We start from the raw sequence: 26,334 nt of genomic DNA, 5'->3' as shown, positions 1-26,334 counted from the left end.
AACTGTCCAGATTCTTCATTAAATTCTGATCAAAAGTACTGTCTGTATAAACGCTATTTCTTAGATAACCTATTTGCAGGCATGATTACACTTCCTTCCATGGATAAGTAACCTACCTATTGCTTTTACTATATTTGCGACCTAATCTGTGATCTTGCTAGGGGTTCTGGAAGTCTTAGCGCATGGCAGGACATTCACCAGCTTCTGGTGAAAGCCACGTTCACGTATTTATCCTGGCAGGCTGGAAGAGCAGAAGAGCCAGTGGGTTTGTGGAGAGATGCCCTGTCAAGAGAAGAAGCAGGAGACTGAACCAGGAAGTCAGCCTGCTCCTGTAAGAACCACACTCATCCCTGGATGAACGTGGAGTCCTCATGACCTAATGACCTTCTAAAGACTCCTCCCACCACCTCTCAGCCTATCATATTGGAATGGGCAGCCCACACGCATACCACAGCCCTTGGTGCGCTCTGGCCCTCTTTCTGCTTCTCTATGTTCCTCTTTTGAGACACGCACCACCACCTACTCCACAGCCTTTCGAGTGAACAACTTGGTGGCTTGACTATCCTCACCAAGAAGCCAACATAGCCTCTGCTTTAAAAAACATTTCATGGCTGCCCATGGCTGACTCAGGCCTCTAATCCTAGTACTTGGGAGACAAAAGGAGATGGATCTCTGAGTGTAAGGATTTGAGGACAGCCTGGTCTACATAGTGAGTTCCAGACCATCTCAAAAATGAAAGTGTGTCTGTGAGATAGACAGATAGATAGACAGACAGACAGAGAGAGAGCCCACTCATGATACACAGTGCACATGTAGAGGTCAGAGGACAACTTGCAAGAATCTGTTGTCTCCTTCCAGCAATGTGGGCCCAGGTGGCAGGCTTGGTGGCAGGTGCCCTCACATGCTGACCTGTTGCATCCCTCTCTGTTCCGCAGGTCGGGGTCTAGCAAGAGAGAGAGAGAATGGGGGGAAGAAGGGGGAGAGACTCGAAGAATAGAGACAAGCCAAAGGATCTGTAGTCAAGTCTCCTTGACTGTCTCTACCACACACACCACCCCTACTACTACTACACCACCAATTACAAGGAAATCCTGGGTATTTAGAAGCACAAGCAGGAGAACACAGGTGAAAACATTTTACCACGTGCACCATGCAGCTGGGGTCACTAAACAGCAAAACAAGCTATGTGGGATAAACAATATATTTATCAGAGTGTGCTTCAGCTGTTGTAGGCTTTTGAAAAACAAGTCTCTTATCAGGGTATATGGCTCCAGATGGCTGCAAAGTTGATAGCTGCTTTCTAGCCGTTTTCTGCTTAAAGTCGGCTCCCAACACCGACCCACCTCACCAGTACTCAACTGTTGCCTATGGGATCTTCAGTCTTCTTGAGTCTCTCTCTTTCTAGAACTTAGATTTGGCCTTTTGTTTAAATTTTGCTGACAGAGAATTTTTAAAAGTGTGTCTGGGCCTTCTGACTGCATGTCTGTGAACCGCATGTGTGCAGTGCCCAGGAAGCCAGAAGAGGTCCCCTACACTGGAGTTACAGAGAGTTGTGAGCTACTGTGTGGGTGCTAGAAATCAAACCTGGGGTCTCCACCAAGGGCTCCTAACAGCTGAGCTGTCTCTCTGGACCTCACAGAGAATTTTAAGACCGTCTCCAATTCAGTATTCCTTTCCCAATAGAGACATATTTCTCCCCGTCGGCTCCAACTGTCTTTTAGCTTCAGCACCTTCATCTTGGTAATCCATGGCCTCGGGAGCAGTAAGCCCTTTATTATCAGTGTTGGCCCACCCCAAACGGCTGGTCTACACCTCTGTGCTTGAGGGCAAGACTGGGCTACACAAGACTTCAAGCCTCATCTGTCCACTGCTTCACAAGCAAACACACACACACACACACACACACACACAGAGTAAATCACAGAGGTTCAACAACATCGATATTTCTTATACATCTGCTTAATCAATCTATCCCTTTTCTTTGCTTAAAGAGCAAATTCCAAAATATGTCATTTAACTCTATCAACACATATTTCCTAAAACGCAAGAAAAGTGTAATTACAATTAACATTTCTTTTTTATTTGTGGATTTTTTTTTACATGTATTCTATAGTCTGGTTTTATATAGTAAGATCATACATTGCAGTTTGTCTTATGAAGGCTGACAGTGGGATATGTGGACAAGCAGTAACTATACAACCAAGACAAACAACATCTCCCAGCCTGGCTGGGAGAGCTATAATGACCACGCCACATTATGCTGTGGGTTTGTCCCCTCCTCAGCAGGCTCCTCCACCGCAGCATCACTGGTCTTGGGACAGATGGCTAGCCATGCCAGCCATCGGGACATCTATTCAGTAGATGAGTGATACACCTCTACCTCCCCCCCCACACACACACCTTAAGTTATGATAGGCAAAAACATCTTCACAATTGCCACAGACCTGCTGGGAAGAGAACCCCCATTAAGAACTCAAGTTGTAAGTGGGCCCCAAGGATCCTTGGGGTTCTCTGATCAGCTAGCTTCTACACTGAGGACAAAACACCTCTCAGAGCTTACTACTAAGTGAGTGCTTAAGCCACAGGCTCAAGTCACACTGGTATTGGAGTGTCAGTCACTCCAAACTCCTCTGAGCATGACGTCATAGCCCATGTGTGGAAAGAGGCCTTTCACGATTTGACTCTGTAGATCCCTAGGGGGACGCCCCCAAGCTCATTCTCTCATCTTACTATATATAGCTCTCGGTTCAGTGGCATCCCACCATATTGCCTCCCAGCCCGCTGTCCTAGCCTTGACTATTTGGGCACTTCTCAAGCAAAATCATTCATAGTACTTTAATGCCATGAGAGGCACAGTACCAACAGTCACCTTCTGGAGTCACCAAGTGGCTTTAGGGCGAGAACTAGTTCACTCTGAAATGCAGAGCGCCAGCCTGCTCACCCACAAAACCCAGTACCAAGAATGCCCTGTTAGCTGGGAAAGCTACAGTGCAGAGATTTTGGTCTTTATACATTACTTTAAAAACTCAAACACTGCTCCATACAATTATTAACACAAAATCAAATAAAATTTTAACTAAAAGAGAATCTAAGTTCCATAGAACAGCATCACCATATAACTTTCCCAACTGAGAAAAGCAGACAAACCAAGATGTTTACGATCATTGGGACATAACGAACAAAAGCAATACAGAATTGGCAAGTCATGATCAGTAAATTCCTCTGAAAATGGACAAAAGTATAATCACCCAAAGGCAAGCTTGGAGGCCCTGTCTACAACGCACTGGGTAAGAGACACAGGCATGCTGTAAGAGACTGCTCAAATCTCAGTGTAAGTTTGCTGACACCGCCTGAGTCTGACACTCCATCTCGGATATACAAATGTCCATAACTAGAGCAGTGTACTCTGCTTAGATCTGTGATAAATGACATGTCAACCAATCCTAGTGTGTACTTTGAACTGGAAGGATCTATTTGGAAATAAGGACTTTAAAAGAAACTATCAGCTTCCAGTCAAATTATGTTCAAAGATTTATGAAAAATGAAAATGAAAACATAGGCAAGAAATAGCGGCTCTGTGCCCCAGGTTTCCTTTTTAAGAATATTTCCTGCACAAATAATAGCCTTCTCATTTATCTTACAAAACTCTAAAACCTCAAATTAATGACCATGGAACAAACCTAAGGTCAGGCCCACTTTCTGTGCATCCATCTAATAAACTGCCTAGAAATGCACTTGCAGAGCCAATGCCAGCTTAAGCCACAGGGAACCACCTCAGAGCTTCACAGAGAGAGCTGTGCAGCACAAACCCCTGGAGCACATCCCTGGAACGCCTCGAAAGCTGCAAGGCAGCCAAGAGCTGCTGTCATCTGAGGCCACCAACAGGTCTGTGCAGGACTGGAAATTCATTTCACCTACTGCACAGGGACTCAAGGGAAGAAGCATAGGCCTCTGCCGTATTCCCGGATATCCCAACAGTACACTGTACCTGAACAGAGTCAGTTACTTTAAATAAAGTCACCCAGGCATCAGACTGTGACCCAAATGTTGACAACACTGACTTTCAGGTCGCCACCAGAGCTCACATATCGAGATTAATTCTCTTCAGCTGCAGCGGGTAGCACTTTCTCTGGGCGCAGTCTGGGGCTTGCTTTCTCTTTAGCACAATGTTGGAGGCCTTCCTGGGTACAGTCTCAGTTGGTGTGGTTTCTACATGTGTCACATATTTGTCAGACTTGGCATCTGCTTTCCTGTAAAGGCTGGAGAAGACTTCCTGGTTGATCCTCTGCAGCTGGATGACAGGCTGCATCTTTAAGACCTGGGAAAAGCCGTCTCCTTGTTCAATTAACACGGGCAAAGCCTTGGGAAGGAAAATCTCATGTTGAAAGGTAAATGTCGATACAGGCACACTTCACAGACACAGACACCCTGCATTTTAATTCCTCAGGTCAAGTTTACTGCTAAGCCCTGTTTTCAGGAGTTATGGATATTTGGCTCTGTGTTTTAAAATCCCACTTTAAGTAAAGGGATTTTTAACTAAAAGCTAAGACTCAGAAGATATGGCTCACTCCTACAATAACTGGTAGCAATGTTAAATTTGATAGGAGTAAGAGAAGCTCAGAGATAAGAATTTAAAGTCTGAAATCTTGCTATTTGATGAGCATGCTTTTGGAATCTTGATCATTAAGAGAAGGGAGAGGCACATTTTGATTATAATGGATGGAACAGTAAGCATTTTATACTTTGTCTGAGACTCTGCCCAAGACCTCAACCTTGGCCAGCCATGGTGGAACATGAATGTTGTTCCAGTTTGAAGCCAGCGTGTGGAATGCAGTGAGGCCCTGTCCTTAAAAGAACTCAACTCCACTATCAGAACAGGAAAGAAACAGACAGGAAGGAAATGAATGATTCCATTTGGTCAGGCAGCAGCCTGCCTCACCACCAATTCTGGATCAAGAATAGGATAAAAGTTCTAAGTTGATCAATTATCGGGAAAACATAGAATTGATACAAAAAAAAAAAAAAAAAAAAAAAAAAAAAAAAAAAAAAAAAAAAGGCAGACATCAGAGCTGGGAAGGTTCTGGAGTTTGAAATAATGTCCATGTACCAGGAATTTGCTTTGATGTTTAGGTAAAATCAGTGTCCCACTAGAAGCCATGGCACTACGACCTGGAGGCTCTCCAGCAGTAGTTTAAGAAGAATGATCAAGAGCTAACCCCATGCCGAGGGAGCAGCTCCGGTACAGTGTGCACTAAGCATCCACCCGAGCTGGGGTCACACACCAGAGCTGGGGTCACACACCCGAGCTGGGGTCACACCAGCACAAAAGCAGAGACAACACAAACAAGCTCCAAAGCCAGATGTTCTGCTTCAGTTACTTGGGTGAGCAACTCATTTAGGTTCTTAGTGCCTCTGTTTTCTCATCTGTGAACTGGGGTTACACACCTATCTTCTGTGGTTATTATGAGGATTGGACAGGACAGTAAATGTCAAGTACACAGACACCACATGCTCCTACAGGTTACAAGCAGCCTTATCCCAAAGTGTCTGACAAGCTGCCAACACAGCTCACTAGATCTCACTAGAGAAGCCAGGTAGAACACAGGGCTTTCAGGACCTGCAAGCAGAATATGTGGCACACAGTAGGACAAATGAACTCTCAATTTTACTGTTGCTTAACAAAGGTACTCATGAGCCACATAACAGACTCCTGAGCATCCTGCTGTGCCCCAAACATGCTGTTGGCCAGCACCGACCGTTCCCAGCTCACAGCTTTACCTTCATGGCCTCACTCATGTCCTTAGCTATGGTTTCTCCGCGGCATTTCAAATCTTCCACACGAGAAGCTGCAAGAAACCACCAGACAGCATTTTAGGTTCTCTATCTAATTAGCCAATCATGAGGACACTTAGTTGCAATCAATCAGGACAACTCACCTTATTCTAATCTTTCTAAGAGCTTGGTTGGTTGTGACAGGATTTCTCTGTGTAGCTGTGGCTGTCCTGGAACCTACTCTGTAGACCAAGTTGGCCTCAAACTCAGATTTCTGCTGCCTCTGACTCCCTGGCTAGTATTAAAGGCGTGTGCCACCCCAGCCTCAGTACTTTGTAATTACTAAGGTCAATGTCCTATTTAATTTATGAAGATAAATAAAAGGGCAGGAGCGCGTCGGCGTGTAATGCAGAGGCATGCACTTAGGACAGCCGCCTGAGCGTGAGCGCCCACACCCACGATACAAGGGCTGCTGCAGCTGGCACCTCTGCATGCCATCGAGGGGAAGACAAATGAAGACTAAAACATGATTTTTATATGATTCTGAATTTTATAAAAGTAAACCACAGGCCAGTGAAATGACTCAGTAGGCAAAGGTAGTCGCAAGGAGGCCTGGCAAGCAGTTCAATCCAGAACCCAGGCAAGGCTTGAGGAGAGAGCCCATTTCACAAAGTTGTGTTCTGACCTTCATGTGCACTCTGTATCATGTGTATACTACACACACACACACACACACACACACAGAGTAAAAAAAAAAAGTTTTTAAAGTAAACCATCATCTAAACTTAGAACGTAACCACTCTGTATTAAGGCTATGTGTAGACAGATATCTGGTGGAAAATTCTAGCTTTGGCTGCTAGTACTACAAATTTCTTTTTCCTTTCTTGATGCTTTTTTTGAGTGTGAGTATGTGTGTGCATCTGTATATGTGTGCATGTGCATGTGTGCATGTATCTGTACATGTGTACATGAGTGTGCATCTGTGCATGTGCATCTGTGTGTGTTTATCTGTGTGAGTGCATGTGTGTGATCTGTGCATGTGTGCATCTGTGTGTGTTTATCTGTGTGAGTGTGTGTGTGTGATCTGTGCATGTGTGCATCTCTGTGTGCGTGTGCGCGCGCGCGTGTGCACAAGTACACTGGGGGACAGAGGTCACCATCGGGGACTTCCGAGATCTACCGCCCTCCATCTTGCTTCCTCAGTGTCACTGGCTCAGCCAGACTGACTGGCTAACGAGCCCCATGGCTCCTACTGCCTCTGTGTCTCCAGTTTCTAACCTAGGTTCTAGGAATTCAAATTTAGGTCGAAGCACTTCATCAACAAGCATCACCCAGCCCTTTTCTGATGCAGCAAGTCTCAGGCTGAAGTACAGATGCTAGACCAGTACCTTACAGCCACAAGAAGACACCAGTAAAGCCGCATGGGCTGATATAAAAGCCAGCATGATACCATTCATAATTTACAAAGCACTCTATGAAGCTATGTCAGTCAGCACATGATGTAATGGTGATGACAGTAAAGGAGAGGGGTAGACCTACACAGAAGAGACTTCCTATGCAGTGTGAAAAGAAAGCTGTTTAAAATTATATGGCTATAATGTTGACACACCAATTGTTATCTCTAAGAAAATCACTGCCCTAAAAATTATTCAGAAAATAAAAGTGATATGCTGCAAAAAGATCAAGTGAACAAAGGAGAAATGAAGGATGTGACAGACAGAAGGACGTGATTGATGGACAGAAGGACATGATGGACAGAGGGCATGGTGGACAGAGGGCATGATGGACAGGGGGATATGAGGGACAGGACGTGGTAGACAGAAGGACGTGATGGACAGAAAGCACTGCAGAATACAAATGCTGAGGCGGAGCCAAGTCCTCCCCTGTCAGTCACAATGTCACTATCAGCTACTTTGCTATTGAAAGGCAGAAATAGAAGCTGGCAACTGGATAAAAACAAATGATCTAATTAGAGCATACCATGACCGCCCTATAAGCACAGCCCGCAAGAGCTGAGAGTGAAGGGAAGACCAGAACATTCCACACAGAAGCCATCACGGGACAGCTGGGGCCACAGAGGACTTCCTGAAGCTGGGGCTGCTGCTCGGCAACTGTGCAAGGCCCTGGGCATAACTCACCCCTCCCGCTGCACTCACCTCAGTTACAAGAGAACACACTGATAAAAGGGGCAACTCATCCGATCATCAGCTTTACTTCTATCTTCTTCTTCTTTTAATTCTAAACCTGGTTGGTTTCAGAGATCCACCTGTCTCTTCCTTCCAAATGCTGAGATTAAAGGCATGTACCACCACACCTGGCAACCTAACAACTGTATACATAGGTATACCAAACAGAACCCCAAAGTTCAAGACAAAGGAGTTGACAAAACTGAAGAAACAGTTTGACAGTAACAGTTGGAGACTTCAAACCCACCTGTAACAAAAGACTAAAGAATATTAATAAGAAATTAAGGCAATCACCATTTTCTACACCACCAACCAGCCAGACCTAACACATGTGTGCAGAACACCTCGCCAAACACAACAATACGTTACTCTACTAGACCTAACATGTGTGTGTAGGACAACTCACCAAACACAACAATACACTATTCTACTAGACCTAACACATGTGTGCAGGACAACTCACCAAACACAACAGTACACTATTCTACTAGACCTTACCTTACCAAACACCTCACCAAACACAATACGCTATTCTACTAGATCTAACACGTGTGTACAGAACATTTCACCAAACAGAACAATACACTATTCTAGTTTGATTTCTGATGCTCTGATAAATACCATTTTTATGGTGGTCTGAATAGGAACAACCCTCATGAGCTCACGTGTGAATGCTCCATCATGAGGGAGTGGCACTACCTGGAGGTGTAGCCTTGAAGTAGGTGAGGCTTTGTTGGAGGAAGTGTATCAACTGGGATGAGCTAAATGCTCAAGCCAAGCCCAGTGTCACTCTCTTCCTGCTGCCTGTTGATCCAGCTACATAACTCTCAGCTTCTTCAGCACCATCTGCCTGCATGCCGCCATGCTTCCCATCATGATAATGAACTAAACGTCTGAACCTGTAAGCCAGCCCCAGTAAAATGTTTTCCTTACTAAGAGCTGTTGTGATCACGAGGTCTCTTCACAGCAAAAGAAACCCCAACTCAGACAATCACTAAAAGCAACTAGGAGAGGAAAGGTTCCTTGGCTGACCTACAGGTCACCATCCAGCACTGAGGGCCGTCAGGGTGGGAAGCCGAGGCAGAGGCCATGGAAGGATGCTGCTCACTGGCTTGTTCTCCCGCTGGCTCATGCACAGCCAGCTTCCCAGGGATGGTACCATCCACCAAGCCTGGGCCCTTCTGTATCGTAGCAATCAACAATCAAGACAGGGCCACACAGTCATGGCCACTGACAGCATGATCTGGGCAATCTTTTAATTGAGGTGCTCGCTTCCCAGGTGACTCTAGGTCGCTTAAGTCAAGAATAAGAACCGACCAGTGCTGAGCCCCATTGTGGCCCTGGTTTGGGCCTTGTGGACAAACCCAAGCCTGGCTCAAGTTTTGAGACCTGTCTCAGTCACTTCTGTATTGGGGTGACTCAGCAAGACCTGTTTGGCTCGCTGATGGTTGGTTGCTAATGTAGAGCTTTGCCATTGGCCCTGTCAGTCACTGCATACCCTCTGTCACCCTTCCCAACCCCTAAGTCATCTCACCCCACCAAAAATCCCCTCCCTATGCTCCGAGTTTATATAATTGAGAGGCTGAAGCAATAAAGTTGAGCTCCTGCTTCGACAAGACTCCTGACCTGGTGTTTCTTTTGGCTGTCAACACTATCACCATCCCACTCAGCCCTGGAGAGACCCGGCAAGACTGGAACCAGGACACTCTCCTCTCGCCTGGACCTGCCAGCAAGGAGCCGACAGACCAGAACACACACAATGGTCTCAACTGCCACAGGAAGGGGAGGCGACACTGGCAACACTCCAGCAGGCACAGAAAGCGCATACTACAGAGTTGCACTCACCACAGGCAAAGCCATGCAGTCAGAATACAGCCAGTGCTTGCCCGGGCTGGCAAGGGAAAGAGAACTACTGGATGGCTGTGGAGTTTCTGCTGAGTAGTAAACTGTTGTGGAACCCCGGGATGTACAACACTGGCTACCAGTAGATGATGGGCTTTAAAATGCACAATATGGTAAACTTATTTATTTTATTACTATTTTTATTTGTGTGTGTGTATATGAACATGTCCACAGTGGCCAGAGGAGGCTGTCAGAGCCCCTGAAGCTGGAGATAGAGGAGGTTGTGAGCCAGTAGACATGGGTGCTTGCTGGGAACCCAACTTTAGCCCTCTCCTAAGAGCAGCAAGTGCTCTTAACTGTTGTGCCCTCTCTCCAGTCCAACATGCTAAGTTTTATGTGTATTTCCACAACTATGGCTAATTTTGGTTGTCAACTTGAATAGTCTGTGAGAAATTTTGCTGATTGGATCACCTGAAGTTGGAAGACCCACCCTAAATCTGGATCACACCTTCTGATGGCAGCCCACGTAAAAACATAGATAAAGGAAGCTTTTGCTCTTTGCCTGTTTGCTTCCACTCTTGCTGGCAAGTTCATCTATCCTGCTACTAAGGCATTCCTTCATTGTTATTAGAACCTACTTCTCTGGGATTTCAATTTAGCCTGAATACCAGCAACTCTCTAGAATTCTCCAGGATTCTAGCACCAGATTAGAAACTCACTGAACAGCTAGCTTGGCCTTTCTGTTGGGAATCAGCTATAGTTAATCTACCAGACCCACAGCCTGTGGTCCCCTCTCATCCCGATCCCACTGACTGTCCCCTCAGAGACTCCTAATACAGCAGCAAAGCATGAGTATCTCTGTGTGCATCAGCCAGCTTTACAATGCTCTGACGAGTAGTCCGCTTCAGTGTGTACTCCATGCACGAGGTGCCTTCCTTCTCTGCATGAACAGTAACTTAAAGTTCAAGAAACAGCATGTTAGATCTGAGATGAAGGTGTTTGAGGACAAGTTCCTTCATGGGTGGGCACTCTCTGTCATGACACTGGGCGAAACAAGTTGAGAGGTGACAGGAAGCTGAGAGGCTCAGGCTTTGAGGAACTGAAGCTTCTACCAGGTTAATGACCTGAGAAACCACAAGGGATATAATATGTGTTTACTGTTTTAAGCTGTTAGATTTTAAGATAAGTTACTAAGTAACAGGCAACAAATCCAACATTAGATTTCAAATCAGTAAGTCGTTAAGTGTAAATTAAAATTTTCAATGAGTGACTATCTAGAACATTCCAATAGACCTACAGTGTTCCCCAAAGGCCAATGTGTTAAATGCTTGGTCACCAGGCAAGCCTTTTGGGAGGTCTTCAGGTCTATGGGGATGTGTCCAACATATCTTGTTCCTCACTTTACTCTCCCAGATAAATTACTTCTGAACTTAAAGAAATAAGCTCGCCAGGCGGTGGTGGCGCACGCCTTTAATCCCAGCACTCGGGAGGCAGAGGCAGGCGGATTTCTGAGTTCGAGGCCAGCCTGGTCTACAGAGTGAGTTCCAGGACAGCCAGGGCTATACAGAGAAACCCTGTCTCGAAAAAAAAGAAAAAAAAAAAACAAAGAAAAAAAAAAAAAAAAAAACAAAGAAATAAGCTCAATTGTTGACCTGAGGAGACACAATAAACTATTTTCCTTAGGATTCCATGTTCTTAAGACTCTGTTGTATTCACATGAAAACATAAGACACACTTGAACAGAGTTTAAAACGTTTATCATGTGTATCTAGCCCTCACACTTATATATCTAGATAGAGGTTTTTAATATGTATGTATGTATGTATGTATGTATGAATGAATGAATGCATGTGTAACTTCAAGTTGTGTATTGTACATTACTCTGCAACAAACACACACATGGAACAATGAATCGTACTTCTCTGTGTGAACAGGCAGCCACAGTCTTCATCACTGTAGCTTTACTAGTAGCAGCAGCTATAGTCCTTGACCTGCGAGCCCGTTCTCAAGGCTTCTTACAGATTAAGTTCTACCTTTTGGTCTTTACTTTCCCATTGCTGAATAATACCTGTTTTCATCTTCTGTACAAACAGTGAGAACATATAAGCCCACAAGTGGTTTGGGCTTGTGTGTAAAACCGGAGGTAGGCTGAAGGCTTGCATACTTACAAACAGACTTTCACACCCAAGTGTGTGATGTTTTAATGGCAGGCTAGACCCATCATCCCTTACCTCCAAGCTGTCTGGAAGGGCCACTAGAGAGCAGCAGTGTGGACAACAATGAGAAGTCTGGAATATCCCTAAGCACTAAGAACGTCCTGGGAAGAGGACCTGGTTCTCTAATCCTGGAATCTTTGGTGGTGATCACAGTACCTTACAGTAGGTGCTCAAAAGCTATGACGGGATACAGCCATGATAGACGACACTTCCGTAATCACTCACAGGGGAACTGTATTGTGGAGAATCTGCCTTAAACAGGGATCTGATGCCAAACGGACTGGGGAGTTCCAGGTGGGAGGCAGGTGCACAGGATACACTCTATCCAAATAAGGAAATCAATGAGAAACAGGAGAAAACAGGAAGCAGGAAGCAGAATCCAGCGGGGGAAGTGAGGAAATTCCCAGGATGGTGTGAAAGGGGCAGAGACAGGATGAAAGTTGGCTGTAGGCAAGGGGAGCTGATCAGACGGGATCAGGAAGATGGAAGGTTAGAAACAAGACTGATGGATAACCTCACCAGGCGTTTACCACACCAGGAATTTATAATTCTGGGAGAAAGACAGAGAAAGACAGAGTAGAACAGAGGGGGTGGGGAGCAAATGTCACATGAGAAGGGATGCAGTAACGGTGGCTAACTTTACATAGGGTAAGACATGAGGGCTCAACACAATGACTTTTTCCTACAAGAATAACGGAGATTAAAAGTGAAGCTACAGGACAGCCAAGTAGGGGTGGCACATGCCTTCAATCTCAGCACTTGGGAGGCAGAGGCAGGCAGACCTGTGAGGTCCAGCCTGCTAGCCTGCGAGCTCCAGGACAGCTGAGACTACATAGAGATCTTGTCTCAAAAACAAAACAACCACAACAAGGGTAAAGCTGCTGGGTACAAACAAGTCTCGTGAGGAACCTGCCTGTAACAGCATTTAAGAACTCAGAAAGACAGACACGCCCTGAAGCCTAGTCTGCTGTATGGGCTGCTGTGGTCACCACACACTGTCGTTCTCAGTCCATTTCAGAGCAGGCTCACAGCCTCCTTTTACAAATAACCCAGGAAAGGGAACTGCAACCGGATAGAACTAGAATTCACATCTTTTAGAATTCAATGTAACTCTCTAAAATATCCCTCTGCCAGAGAGCACACACTGTCTTCCTGAAAGAGTAAGTCACACTTAGGCAAAACTTAGCTCCAGCATAATGAAAGCTTCCTGAAATAAAAAAAAAAAAAATATGCAGATACCATTCTAAAATTAAATGTCTATGACTTTACAATACCTCTTCTTTTTTAATTAGGTACGCTCAATCATTCCCATTCAAGCCTAAACTGTATCTGTAGTGCACAGGGTGCTGACCTTTGATCCCAGCCCTTGGGAGGCAGAGAGGTGGAGCTCTGTACATGTGAGGTCAGCCTGGTCTGCACAGCGAGGTCCAGGCCAGCCAGGGATACATGGTGTCTCAAAAACAAAAATAAAAAACTAAACAAAACAAACCCAAGTTATCAATAATTCTAGGAGTAGACCCAAACAAAGACTTTTTTTTAACAATGACAACAAAAGGGGAAGACAACACACGTACATAAAAATGATCTCTAAAAGTCAAGCAAGGTGACAGACATCCATGACCACAGGACCCAGAAGGCAAGGGCAAGAGGCCCACACATTCTAGGTCATCCTGCACTGGACAGCAAGATCCTGTCTCAAAAACAAACCGCAAAACTTAACAAAACTCATTAAACATGTATATACTGTATACACATAAAAATTATTTTCTTGGCTGGCAAGATAGTTGAGCAGGAAAAGGCACTTGATGCCAATCCGGACAACCTGAGTTTGACTCCTGGAATCCATGTGATAGAAAGAGAGAAGTGAGCAGGGCAGTGGTGGCGCATGCCTTTAATCCCAGCGCTTGGAAGGCAGAGGCAGGCAGATTTCTGAGTCTGAGGACAGCCAGGGCTACACAGAAAAAAGAGAGAGAGAGAGAGAGAGAGAGAGAGAACTGGTTTCTCCAAGTTGTCCTCTGACCTGCACACACATGCTGTAGCATGCACACGTATGTGCACAGATGCACATAATAAATATACTAGTAAAATTTTTTAAGTTAAAACATTTGTTAAAGAAATTACCATAATATTTGTTAAAGAAATTGCAAAGCAATAAGCTTCTTGTGGCCTTCCTCACCATGATTCTAAGTGAGTCTGTCATGTTTTATAACTGAGAAGAGCACAGAAGCACTCCGGATACAGGAGCATTGATCGGCCTTCAGTGGTCTTGCGGTGCTCATGACAGAGCCCTAAGGCCACGCAGGATCAGGGATGGGCTCCCCCAGAAGCGTTCTCTATGCTCCTCCTCCACAGACTCAACAAGAACATCTGTATGATGCCAATGTGTACCACCCTTAGCAATGCCAACAAAACATTTCAAAAAGGAGCACACACAGCTCACAGGGAGCCCCTCGCGGCTGACTAGCTTACTGAGTACAGTGGGGAGGGTAAGGTGTTTCAAGGTCAGAGCCTCACTATCTGAGTCATCTTTCCTGCCCTTCCCAGCCCTGTGTGTCCTCCTTTGAAGGTGAACTAACATCTTTGTGACCATTAGATAAATCCTTTAAAATGTGCAAACAGACCTCAGTTTCTATCAACCACGACGGTGACTCTCCTATCAGAGAGCATCTGAGGCCTTTCTGTAACGGCCTGCCGACATTTCCACTGATGCACCTTGAAAGTGTCTATCTCAGTTTATGATTTTCTGTTGTTACCATAAAAGGCCATGAAATTGTTACCATATCGCAACATGAAATTTGTAGTAACCTAAATCTATATTCCCTAGCCACAGTCATATTTACCTTCAAAATAAACTTTTATCCTCCTTAAAGTAAAAGTCCCATAGCCCAGACACATATGCTTGACACAGATGCTAACCTGTTGTCATCTATACACAGACTGCTCAGCAGTGTGTGAAGTCAGCTAGCATTATCAGAAAACGACAGGCTGCCTGAGCGTGCAGGACCAGCCCAGAACTCAGGAGTGCACTATAGAACAGTGACACCTCCGCCATCACTGCTGCTCAATGTGAGTACTGGAGAGAGAGCTCCACTTTGGGGACTTTACACTAATGACTATTCAAGGTTGCCCCTGACAAATGAGAAACACATCTTACCTTGTTGGTAAATAATCAGTAGGTGGGGAGTGGGGGGAACTGCCCTTAAGAATGTGGAAGTTCAGCAGCCTGAGAACACCGTTCCTTCCCTAGTCCTGCCCCAAGGCAGAGGGAAATGAAAAAGTGGAAACGAAAGCCTGGGCAAGGAGCCCAGTTTTGCTTCTGGGTCAATGCACTGAGTAAACGAGGGACCATGAACCCCCAAAGCCTGCAAGCTCAGCAGAAACACACCAACTGGGAGCTTCCCATCTACGTCCAACCTAGCTCCTGAGCATGACCAAACACACATGCGCAGGGGACCCCGGCTTGTGTTGGTTTCTAAGGACTGAGGAGGGGAATGAGCATTCCTGCGATGGACAGAAATAGGTCACAGATCTGCGACCCCTGGCACCTCATGACGTGCAGTACCATGGTGCCAGCCTCCTAACTTTTTAATCTGGCCTCAGCCAAGTGTCTGATCTTACTTCTAACTTCTTTTGTTCTGTGGACTCGGTCATTCCTCAGGAGCTCTGCTTGGGCTCTGCTCTAGAGTTCTTCCTCTTGAACGTAACCACATAACCTATCTGCTCTCGCCACAGAAGCGCCCTCCCACCTGAACACAGTGTCCTAGTGTCATGCTGCCTATCCAGTAAACGTGGTACTTACACGCTGCTATCTGAGTTACTGAGCCGCGCTGCGCTCTGGAGCAAACAACTGACCCCTCAGTCACAGCGAACCAGCACAACCTGACAAGGACTGTTTCCTTATGCAGCCTCCAGCTAGGGAACGGTAGCTACAAACCTGACTCCCTGGGAAACAGAGGGAGCCGAGATGCCTCAACAGGCCAGGATGTGGAATCATCAGCTTCCCTGCTTAAGACCAAAGCCTGAGATGAGCCTCCGTACTCTGAAACAGGCTGGAAAAAACTGCCACCGACCAACTTGTACTTTAAGCCACACTAGAAGTGCAGGAAGAGAAGTAATGCCTTGGCCTCAGCCTCTGCCTGTACCATGTGTCTACCCACATCTGTGGCCAGATGCACTATCTGCAATATCTCAAGTGTGCAGTCTCTGCTGCCAACATGTGTACGACCCTCGCTGTGGGCTGCTCCTGACTAGGTGAAGGCAGCACACACTGGAGGCAGGAGGGAGAGAGAAGAGGCAGAGCAATGGACACAAGGGAAGTCATAGTCCAGGGAGCTTTCAGACACAAATTCTAAATACGTGAAGAAAATAACGCCCCAGAAGATAATCAGTACAGCTAATGTAAGACAGAGGAGCTTACTGCAGAGACAACCCTCATGAGCTGAAGGAAATCAGGCCTTACCTCACAGGGCTGCAGAGATGGCTCATGGGTGAAATGACTACTAAGCAGGCATGAGCACCTGCATGCGGATCCCAGCACTGAGGGAAAAGCTGAGTGCAGCAGCACCTGTCTGCAACACCAGCACCGGGAAGCAGGGACAGCAGGGTCCTGGGAGCTCCTTGGCCAGTCTGACCAAATGGTCAGTGAGTGGTAGGTCTGACCAGGGGGTCCTAAGGGACCCTGACACAGGCTGACAAGGACAATCTCTCTAGTGAGGTGACAGTGTGAAAAGACAACGTTAAGTGAGAAAAAGGATCAGGCAAGTAGCTTCACACACCAAGTATGAAAGAAAGGCACAGGCCCAAGCACATGCCTGATATGACCCAGAGCAGTGCCTAGCATGTAAAAGTTAGGATTGTGTGAGGAAGGTTTACAGGGGTGAAACACCAGTACAAGCAGAGATGTGGGGCACGAGAGCTCCATCATAATAGAAATCACTGTTTACAAAGAACAAGGATAGGGACCTGCAGAGAGCGCAGCATTACGAGCTCCAGCTGCACCTGAGTTCAAGTCCCAGAATGCACACTGGGCAGCTCACAGCCACCTGTAACTACAGCTCCAGGAATCCAATGCCTCTGGCCTCCTCCGGCATCCATTCATGGTCACATACGCACACACGTAGACATAATTTTAAAACATAAATTAAGAAATCTTTAAAGAAATACAAAGATCAATGATAACAAGTTCAATATAGTCAACATGGTGAAAGCAAATAGAGTTTAAGAGCAAGGTTGAAAGAGAGTCAGAGCTGCCCCTCACAGCCCCTACCTAAGGTGCCCCTCACAGTTCTTACCTAAGGTGCCCCTCACAGTTCTTACCTAAGGAGCTGCCTCTCACAGCCCTTACCTAAGGAGCTGCCCCTCACAGCCCTTACCTAAGGTGCTGCCCCTCACAGCCCTTACCTAAGGTACCTACGAAAGTACATGCACGAAGTAAACCCAGAGGAAGGCTTAAAATTAAAACTACAGTTCTTTCAGAATTTGAAATTTTGATTTATAAATCTAATTAATCACCAAGTATAAAAGAATAGCTACTGAGTAAGACTCGGGGGCTCATACCTATAATCTCAGCACTCGGGAGATGGAGGCAGGAGGATTATGAGTTCAAGGATAGCCTGGGCTACATAGTGGGCCCTTCCTCAAAAAACAAAAACAAATAAAAAGCCCATTCAGTGGTGAGTACTTGCCTAGCAAGCACAGGGTCTATGTTCTAGTCTCAGCAGGACAATAAAAGTCTTAGTGGGTGAATTTTATCTATTTAACCAGAAGAACTAAAATTGACAGTAAAAACAGAGAAAACTGGGAGTGGCAGTGTGCTCACTCAATGGGCAGAGGGCACACAGGTCTATTTCTTGCTCAGGAAGAGTTTCCCAGGACTGGATAAAGTGATAGGCTCACTAGAGCAGTAACACTTTACAGGAGACAGGAAAGAAATAGAACCACAGTACACCACTTCCAAACCAGAAGCCAGAAAAGAGACTAAAGAGCACTGTCTCCACACAACTGAAGGCAGCAAAGACAGGGCTTGACAGCAGAGGACCGGAATTGGAAGCTAGGAAATAAGCAAGTTCTCCAGGGCAAGATTACGGTCTGCTTCCAAAGTGGGACTCACCAACTGTGGCCGGAACTGCATTTATCAAAACGTACTGAACACAATGCACCCAAAAAGATAACCATGACAAGAAATGTACAAAATCAGGTGGAGCACATTAAAGGCAAAATCTCAAGTCACGAAAACAAAACACAACAAAGAAAGCTACAGCAAAACAAAGAAAAGCGAGTGCCTAGAGGAGCAGCCCAGCTGTGCAGCCATACTGGCTCTGCACCATCTGACCCCAGCATGTATATGAGAGAGGGAAATTGTGCAGAACGCTGAAGACTGTTGTCAAGTCTCAAAACAGGTGCGAGGCATCGACTGTGGCGGAGAGGACACACTGGAGGAGCTCACAGAGGGAGCGTCATCTTCAACACATGCTCACACTGGCTTACCTGGGTCAGGATCACATTTCAGGTCCAGAGGATGTACAACAGGGTGATACTGCTTCTGAACACAGCACAAATGAAAACATTTGATTTAGACACGTAATGCCTCAGATAACTAAGCATCTACTTCAGCTAGTGTGAGCAAATACACATCAACAGTGCTGGCCTCAAGGTTTTTCTCTTCTTAGATCCTGAACTCTCTGGGCAAATGTCCTTAGGTTTGAATACCTTTTATGTACTGCCATCTGCTGCACACAGTAAGAAACAGCACTATGAAGATGGCGGTCAGAGGAAATAGGAAAGGCAGTTCTAAAATACAGGGTAAGGACCGCAGTGTGATGGACACTCAGGACAAACATTTGGAACTCACAACTCGTACTTCCACAGAAACTTTTTAAAAAGTGGTTAAACTGCCACAGCAGCCCTTTACTCTCCACACTGAGACACACAGCAACAGCTGGACATGCCTTAGTCAGGCGAAAGCAAAGGGCAAACGCTCCTTCTTACTCACTCAGTGACAAGGGTACGCTAGTGCTCTCCAGTCCTGTCCCTCCACCTTGGCCTGACTAGCTGCAAGGTTTTCTTTAGGGAAGTCATGGAGGTCAGCTGGAGGGAGGCACAACACAGTCACTGCCCGTTTTCCCTGCAGTGTGAAAAGGGCTCTCTTTAAGGCCGGATATATGAGAAAGGGAATGCCCTCAAGGGTTTCTTTTTCCTATCAGGACTCTAATGTTTAGATCAAGTGCAGGCCATTAATGGCCCAAAGCATTACTGAGGAGACACTCCTGGAGAGTCACACTTAAAAGTCTGCTAACTCAAAAACTGAAGGCAAAGATGACACGGCATAATGAAAGCCTGTATGTGGTCACTTCGTGGGCCAGTGGCACACCGGCGATCTCCTCAGTGTTTGACTCAGGTCTTCGCTGCCTGTGGACCTGCGTCATCTGCATCATGATTCGGGTCTAATCTGCCCAGGACTCATTTGCATTCGTTCCAGTGTTAATAAATCTGAGCAGACTGACATGTGATAGACATGGTGACTGATCCCAGCCCGTGAGAGGTGGAGGCTGGAAGATCGTGAGTTCGAGACTGGCCTGCACTATATGAAAGATAAGTAAACTAATTCTTTACTGTGGTAAAATATCATGTAAGGATTTAATATAATGGTCTCACCAGACTCGCATGCTGTGCTTTCAAGGTTTTGATGACACTCTCCAGGATCCTTCTGGGATACTGCCTCCGCTTTGTCGCCACATCTACTATGAGCTCATCAAATTCATCTTCAAGCACTTTAATGTCAGAATCTATTTCAAAAAAGTCCATTATTAGTATGGAAATATTATATAAGCATAAGTCACAGAATAATTAAGGCAAACAAACGTGGCAAACTAATAGAGCCCCCTCATCTCCACACTGATCAATCAGCAAGCACCTCCAGAAAACACAAAGCACGCAGCGTGGTCCCAAGAAACAGGCACCTGATAAATGCAGCGGGGCATAAAGATGAAGGCTACAGGACAAGGAAACACGATCCGTGGGACTTAAAGAAACAGCATTTAGGTCTGAAATCAGGTGTGAACAAAGGCACTGGATGAAAACGCTCAGGGAGAGGAAGCTTGGGAGAGGAACCTTGCAAACAGAAGTGATCCAAACAGCACAGGATAGATTACAGGGAGGGGGGCAGAGGTGCACTCAGTGCCAGAGCAGTGCTTAGAATGGGGAGGCCCCGCCAGTCCTCTGCCCTTCCCCACCATAATTAAACCATAAAGGCATCTCATACCACGGACAGGGTTTCACTTGATTTTGTGCCAACCCAACCTGTGACAGCAATGGGAAGGGCGCCCACTGTGAGACCTGACTCACAGGCAGGGAAAGGAATGACATGGCGACCTGGGGGACGTCCTCAGACTTCAGCGGCAGCTGTTTTATCTGATCTTTCCTCGGCTGTAGACAGTGGTTCTCAGGCTCAAGCAGAAGGAATGATTGCCCAGAAATCTTACGAGTGTATAAATCTGGACTCAGAAGGTCTACGATAGGGTACAGAAATGAAGTACCTTGGAAGAAGTGACTGCAGACAGATGCATTTGGCCTCATTAAAAAAAAAAAAACAAACAAAAAAACAAAACAAAAAAAACCCCTTTAGAGTAAAGATACTGGGATGGGGCAGGTAGCTCAGTGGTGAGAGCCTCTACCTGGCATTGGTAGGGGTCCGTACTCAGTCCCCAGTACTGAAAGAAATAGTTATGAACACTGAAGACCTAAGTCTTTGGTTCAGAGCTCTACTGACACTGCTAAAGTTGCTTTGCTGGCGGGTATGCGGATGTCAGCACACGCTCGCTCGTCACATCTAGACTAAGGCTCTGCAGTAGGTGCAGCCTCTCCCTCCCGTAGCAAATATTCAGAGTCTACTCAGCGGCTTCTCTGGGGGCTATCTGAGGAAGATATGGAACTCCCACTACTCTCTGAAATAAGGGGCTTTCAGCTTTACTATGTTAATTTGAAAAGTGACATCACTGGCCTTCAAAGAACAGCAGACAATTTTATTAAAGTTCTTTTGTATGTGATGGGGAGGGAGAGCCCGTGCATCCCAGCACCTCTGCATGCAGAGGTGTGAGTCAGCTCTCTCCTTCCCGTCTACAGGTGCTCACACTCCCTGCTGAGCCAGCTCAGCTACACTGCAGCCTTCTATGCAGGAAAAGGTTCCTTAGCTCCACCGCAGGGCAGAATCTGCAAAGCTGAAATGTATGAACAAATGAACAAAAACTTGATGGTTGTCTATTACTAAAAAGATACAGAACCGTCTACACCTTTGCCTGACTGAACTTCCATTCGGAGCAGTTACGATGAGAGGAAAGAGGCTGCCTCTCACAGAGTCTACTCATTCTTTCCAGAGTGTTATCGAGTGCAGGAACTTGGAAATCTCAATAAACAAAACCAATGAAACCTCTGCCCCTGGCCCGCTGGTGGGACACATCTTTAACACCAGCGCTCAAGAAGCAGAAGCTGTTGAATCTCTGGGGTTCAAGACCAGCCTGTTCTACAGAGCAAGTTCCAGGGCCACCAGGGCTACACAGAGAAACCCCATCTCAAAAAAACAACAAAAACCAATCCACCCCTTTGTTCTTGTAAAGCCTCCATTCTGCTTCTATGTATCTGCCTAGAAGCAAAGCCATTCAATCTGTTCACACCTCCTTACAATTCCCACCTAAGACAGGGGTGTAAGATAGCACAGACACAGTACTCGCCTGGCATGAGACACACACATACCCCAAAAAGACCAAACAGCCCCCCAAAAAACAAAAAAACTCCCGTGATCCCTCCAAGGCACATGACAAAGTACACATCTCTTTGTACTTTATCACCTTTCACACACACACACACACACACACACACACACACACACACGTGTCACTGCCTTGTGCCTCTTTCCCTGACACTTTGCTTCAGATAAAGAACCCCTGAAGAGCTGTGTGGTGTGGGAAGTGTTCCTGGCTTCTATATACACTACTAATCAACAATTAACTATTTCACAAAACTGAGGCTGGTGGTTTTATCCTTTCATTCTGTAAACCCAAAATCTCAGTTTTGGTAATTCTGAATAGACAGCTAACATAATCCCAAGTAACAGACAAGAAAATCTTCTGGACATAGCACTCTGCCACGGGTGAGAAGAAAAGCTGTCAGCACAGAGAGTTGCTGGTGGGCCTGTAATCAGCTCAGATGACAAAGTGTGAGTGTTGATCTTGGTCAACCCAGAGTAATGAATGTTATAGAGGATGGGTGTCATGTGTGGCTCATCAGGAGACCCTGCTCTGCACAGCACTGCAGGCCCGACAACACAACAGCCAATCAGTTGTTTGGAGTAAGGAAACATTCTTAAGAAGCTGTGATGGTTTGTATATGCTTGTCCCAGGGAGTGGCACCATTAGTGTGGCCTTACTGGAGTAAGTGTGTCACTGTGGGTGTGGGCTTTATTTCCTTTGACCTAGCTGCCTGGAAGCCAGTCTTCTGCTAGCTACCTTCAGAACAAAAGGTGGACTTCTCAGCTCTTCTAGCCCCAAGTCTGCCTGGACACTACCATGCTCCTGCCTTTATGATAATGGACGGAACCTCTAACTGTTGTCCTTATAAGACTTGCCTTGGTCATGGTATCTGTTCACAGGAGTAAAACTCTCACTAAAACAAAAGTTATCTACAAATTTGTGGCATCCTCTGCATGATATGCATATGGTTTTAAACTTAACTTTAAATGTAAAACACTTCACTATCCTTTCTAAGTATTATCTAAAAAATGCAAACATATAACGGGCTTTATAGGGAAACATAGGAACTTTTCTGGGCCTATTTCTGTAAGTAGGGACAGTTGTACAATACCCTCCAAGAGCCTACTGCCCAAAGCATCTCAGGGACAGGTGAGAAGCCTTTAGGAAGTCATACACCATACAAGGTAGATCAAGGTGCCCACTGAGTTTCTCTTGGGATATGACTTCAATAATCTACATTACTTTCTTCTTATTCCATAATAACTGTTTTTTCAAATAAATGATAGAGGCCGTGAAATGGCTGAGCAAGGAAAAGTGCTTGCCACCAAGCCCAAGTCCCTGAAGCCCACATGGGAAAATCAAAACAACTGAAAGCTGTCCTCTGACCTCCAGCTGTGCTGTGCTGTACATCCCCACCCAACGAATGCTTAAAAAAGAAGAGTGGGTATCTTAGTCACTGTTCTGTTGCTGCAAATAGACACCATTGCAAGTGTTATTGCAGAGAGGTATCCTGGTAAGGAATCCCACAAAGTCACACCACACAACAGACCTCACACACAACAGATTCCTTAAAAGGAAAAACACAGGAGGGAAGCAGTGAAGAACTGAGCAGGAAGCAGGCTTTACGTAGGGTTTCTTGTAGGGGGAAGGCACAAAGCTTTCTAGGGTGGCCTGTGATTGAAGGTATTATGTGGGGGCATAATCTTGGGGGGCAAGGTCAGGGATTGGTGGGCTTTTTTCTCTGTAGGATGGGGCCTGTCCACTCTCTGGTACCTCAAAGGGCTTGCAACCATGACTAAGGCAACTCTTATAAAAGAAAGCATTTAACTGAGGGTTTGCTTAGTTTCAAAAAACTTAGTCCATTATCATCATGGTGGGGAGCATGGTGGCATGCATGCAAGACATTGGAGACCCACATGGGGAAGAAAGGGGAGAGACAAAAAGACAGACAGAGTTAGACCGAGACAGAGAGAAACAGACACAGACAGAATTAGGCAGAGACATGGAGAGACAAGCTGAGACAGGGCATGGAAGGCCTCAGTGCCCACCCCAGGGACAGACACACTTCATCCAACAAGGCCACGCCTCCTCCAACAGTGCCATTCCCTACTGACTGTGAAGTCAAAGTGATGGGCGAGGGAGGCCACTCTTACTCAAACACCACAGAGAGACAATGAGAACAGGATTGTAAAATAGCATTCAAAATAAAAACAACCTCAGAAATTAACCACAGAAGAAACATTTAAATCACATACCCATAAAACAATGATCTGTCGCTTCCTCCCAAGCCTGTCCATTAATGCTGACATTCTCCTGCACAGCCGATTCAAAAGTCTGCAATAAATCCACGGCAGGCAAGTCAGCAAAAGTGACTCTACTACAGAACTCAAACGTGTTAGTAAAACAATAGCAGACTCTCTGTGAACTAGAATGCAAACAGTGGAAAAATTAACTATTAGCAGAGGGGCTAAATACCCATAACACACAGTAGTGACTGCACTGGCTCTATCTGTGAGACCATCACCACAACCATATAAGCAACAAAGAACACAGTGGTAAACTGTAAAGAAGTGCAAGTTTAGGCTCCACCATATGCTCTCCGAAACAGTAAGTTACTTCCAGAAATGGTTCAGGACAGATGGGGAAGTCAATGAGGACTTAATGTACGAAATTGTTTGAAAATGTTTTCAACAGGCATGCCTTCTGTACCACTTCTATAATTAAAAAAAAAAAGTATAAACAAATGACTGATAATTATAAGCTATAGTACATATTCTATACTAGTATCTTATCAAAAGGGCTGTGATATAGTTCAGTGAACAACACCGCTCAAATGAGCAAGGAAGTCTCTGCACTCAAGTCCCAGCGCTAAAGGAGGGGAAAAAAACAAAACAAACAACCCTATTTTTATAGGGTAAGATTCTAACTATACTAAACTCTGGAGGACTAAATGAGAAAACAAATCGTCTTTGAAATACTCATTGTTGCTTCACCAATCACTTAAGAATGTCACTGTGTTTTCTCAGTTTGACCTAGATGTTTATCAACAGTCAAAGCTTCTCTAGGAACCTTTACTTCTAATTCTCTTCAAGATCTCATTCAACAAGCTATTAGAGGTGAAGTTGCATTTGTCTTTTCCTGCGTGTACATGTTCTAATTATCTTAGCGTTTTTTATAACCAGACAAACCCTCTTATTTACAGCCACCTCCCAAAATAACTACTAAAAATGTTATGAGAGGTTTCTCTTCTTGCCTTACTTTCAAGGAGAGAATAACGTAGGGGTTACTGTACCCAAAACCGGAATACAAAATAACAACGCAAAGGTTTCTCTATTATTCTCTTCACTTAACCACTGCTGTTTTGTTTTTTGATGCTGATAACCTCTGTATTTACTCTGCACTCTTGTCATTTGGTCACAAATGTGCTGTTACAAGTTTAAAACTTTTCCCTACATATAGGCTGTGTATCTGCTTGAGAGTTATCAATCCTTCAACTTCTAGTGTCTTTCCCCAGAAACCATCATATTCAGGGGTTTGAAAAATATCGGAGAAAGTGGGGTCTAAGGGCTGATCGGGGGCGGGGGTCAGAACACACAGGGTCTCTCTATGTAGCCCCGGTTTGTCTGGAACTCACAGAGATTTGCATGGCTCTGCCTTCTAAGTACTGGGCATACATTGTCATGACCGGCTCAACTAGATCTTGGTAAAGTTTAACACCAAGCCGGCTTCTTCATCTATTTTCGACTTAAAAAGAAAATGTTTTTCCTGCATTCGCACGATGTTATAAAAACAAAACAAAACAAAAAACAAACAATAACAAAGACCAAAAATCTAGCCAGGTGACTGACTTCAAGGATTATCATTTCCTGGAGAATTCCTCATACCAAACGATACAGCTGCGCTGGTCCATCGGAGAGCCACTTTGTCCTTACTGAGCACTTAAACTATGGCCAGTACCAAAAGAAATGTTTTGTAAAACATACGCCGTCAGATTTGAAAGTTTACTATGGAAGCGATATGTGATGCCTTGTTTATACGTATAGTGCTGTACATGTTCAAGAATATGGGTACACTAATACCTCCTGTTTCTTAAGATTACATACGTGTTCACCCTGTATGTCCCGGGACAGGAAGCACCCAAGTGGCACTAGCATCTTGTTGCCTTCCCTGGCATTTCCCAGGTCCAGTCTGGGGCATCGTTCTATCTGCGGAGGCCTGACACACGGGCCCCGAGCCACAGCCAGGCTGAGTGGAGTGAGGGCCGGGAAAGAGGGCTCCGTACCCACTGTGCGTCCCGCAGCGCGAGCTCGCGGATGTCCTCCGGCAGCGCGGCCCCGAGCCCTTGTACGAAGCGACCGCACATCTCCATCACTTCCACCACGGCCTTCTTCAAGGTGCAGCGCACTCGGAAGTCCTCTAGGGGAGAGGCTGCTGCTGTGGCCTGGGAGTCTGAGGCAGCCTGGACATCTTGATCCTGCGGGGCGGATACAAGCACTGTTTCAGGAACACCCGCCATCTTCCCGGTTTAAACTAAGGCGGGTTCGCTGAGACCGGAAGTTCCCTCCCTGGAACTCT

General features: G+C 45.7%; 1 protein-coding gene across 1 annotated transcript; it reads right to left on the bottom strand.

The window, feature by feature from the left end:
• Nucleotides 1–2,053: 2,053 nt before the first annotated feature.
• Nucleotides 2,054–26,313, bottom strand: Nsl1 (NSL1 component of MIS12 kinetochore complex). Its single transcript, XM_034512768.2, has 6 exons — nucleotides 26,042–26,313; nucleotides 24,015–24,093; nucleotides 19,670–19,800; nucleotides 18,503–18,557; nucleotides 5,779–5,846; nucleotides 2,054–4,360 (listed from the first exon to the last, which is right to left on the bottom strand). Exons 1-6 carry the CDS (start codon nucleotides 26,273–26,275, stop codon nucleotides 4,082–4,084), a joined length of 846 nt encoding a protein of 281 aa, XP_034368659.1. The 5' UTR covers nucleotides 26,276–26,313; the 3' UTR covers nucleotides 2,054–4,081.
• Between the last annotated feature and the right edge of the window lie 21 nt (nucleotides 26,314–26,334).

The sequence above is a fragment of the Arvicanthis niloticus genome, chromosome 10 (genome assembly GCF_011762505.2).
Source record: "Arvicanthis niloticus isolate mArvNil1 chromosome 10, mArvNil1.pat.X, whole genome shotgun sequence".
NCBI lineage: Eukaryota > Metazoa > Chordata > Mammalia > Rodentia > Muridae > Arvicanthis > Arvicanthis niloticus.
The sequence above is the reverse complement of the archived record's forward strand: the minus strand, read 5'-3'. Positions and strand labels throughout refer to the sequence as shown.

Coding starts and splice junctions, on each gene's coding strand:
- Nsl1 (XM_034512768.2), bottom strand. CDS start 26,275: ATGGCGGGTGTTCCTGAAACAGTGCTTGTATCCGCCCCGCAGGATCAA. Junction 5,847..18,502: donor GAAATGTGATCCTGACCCAG/GTAAGCCAGTGT, acceptor GGTTTCTTGCAG/CTTCTCGTGTGGAAGATTTG. Junction 4,361..5,778: donor ACATGAGTGAGGCCATGAAG/GTAAAGCTGTGA, acceptor TTCCTTCCCAAG/GCTTTGCCCGTGTTAATTGA.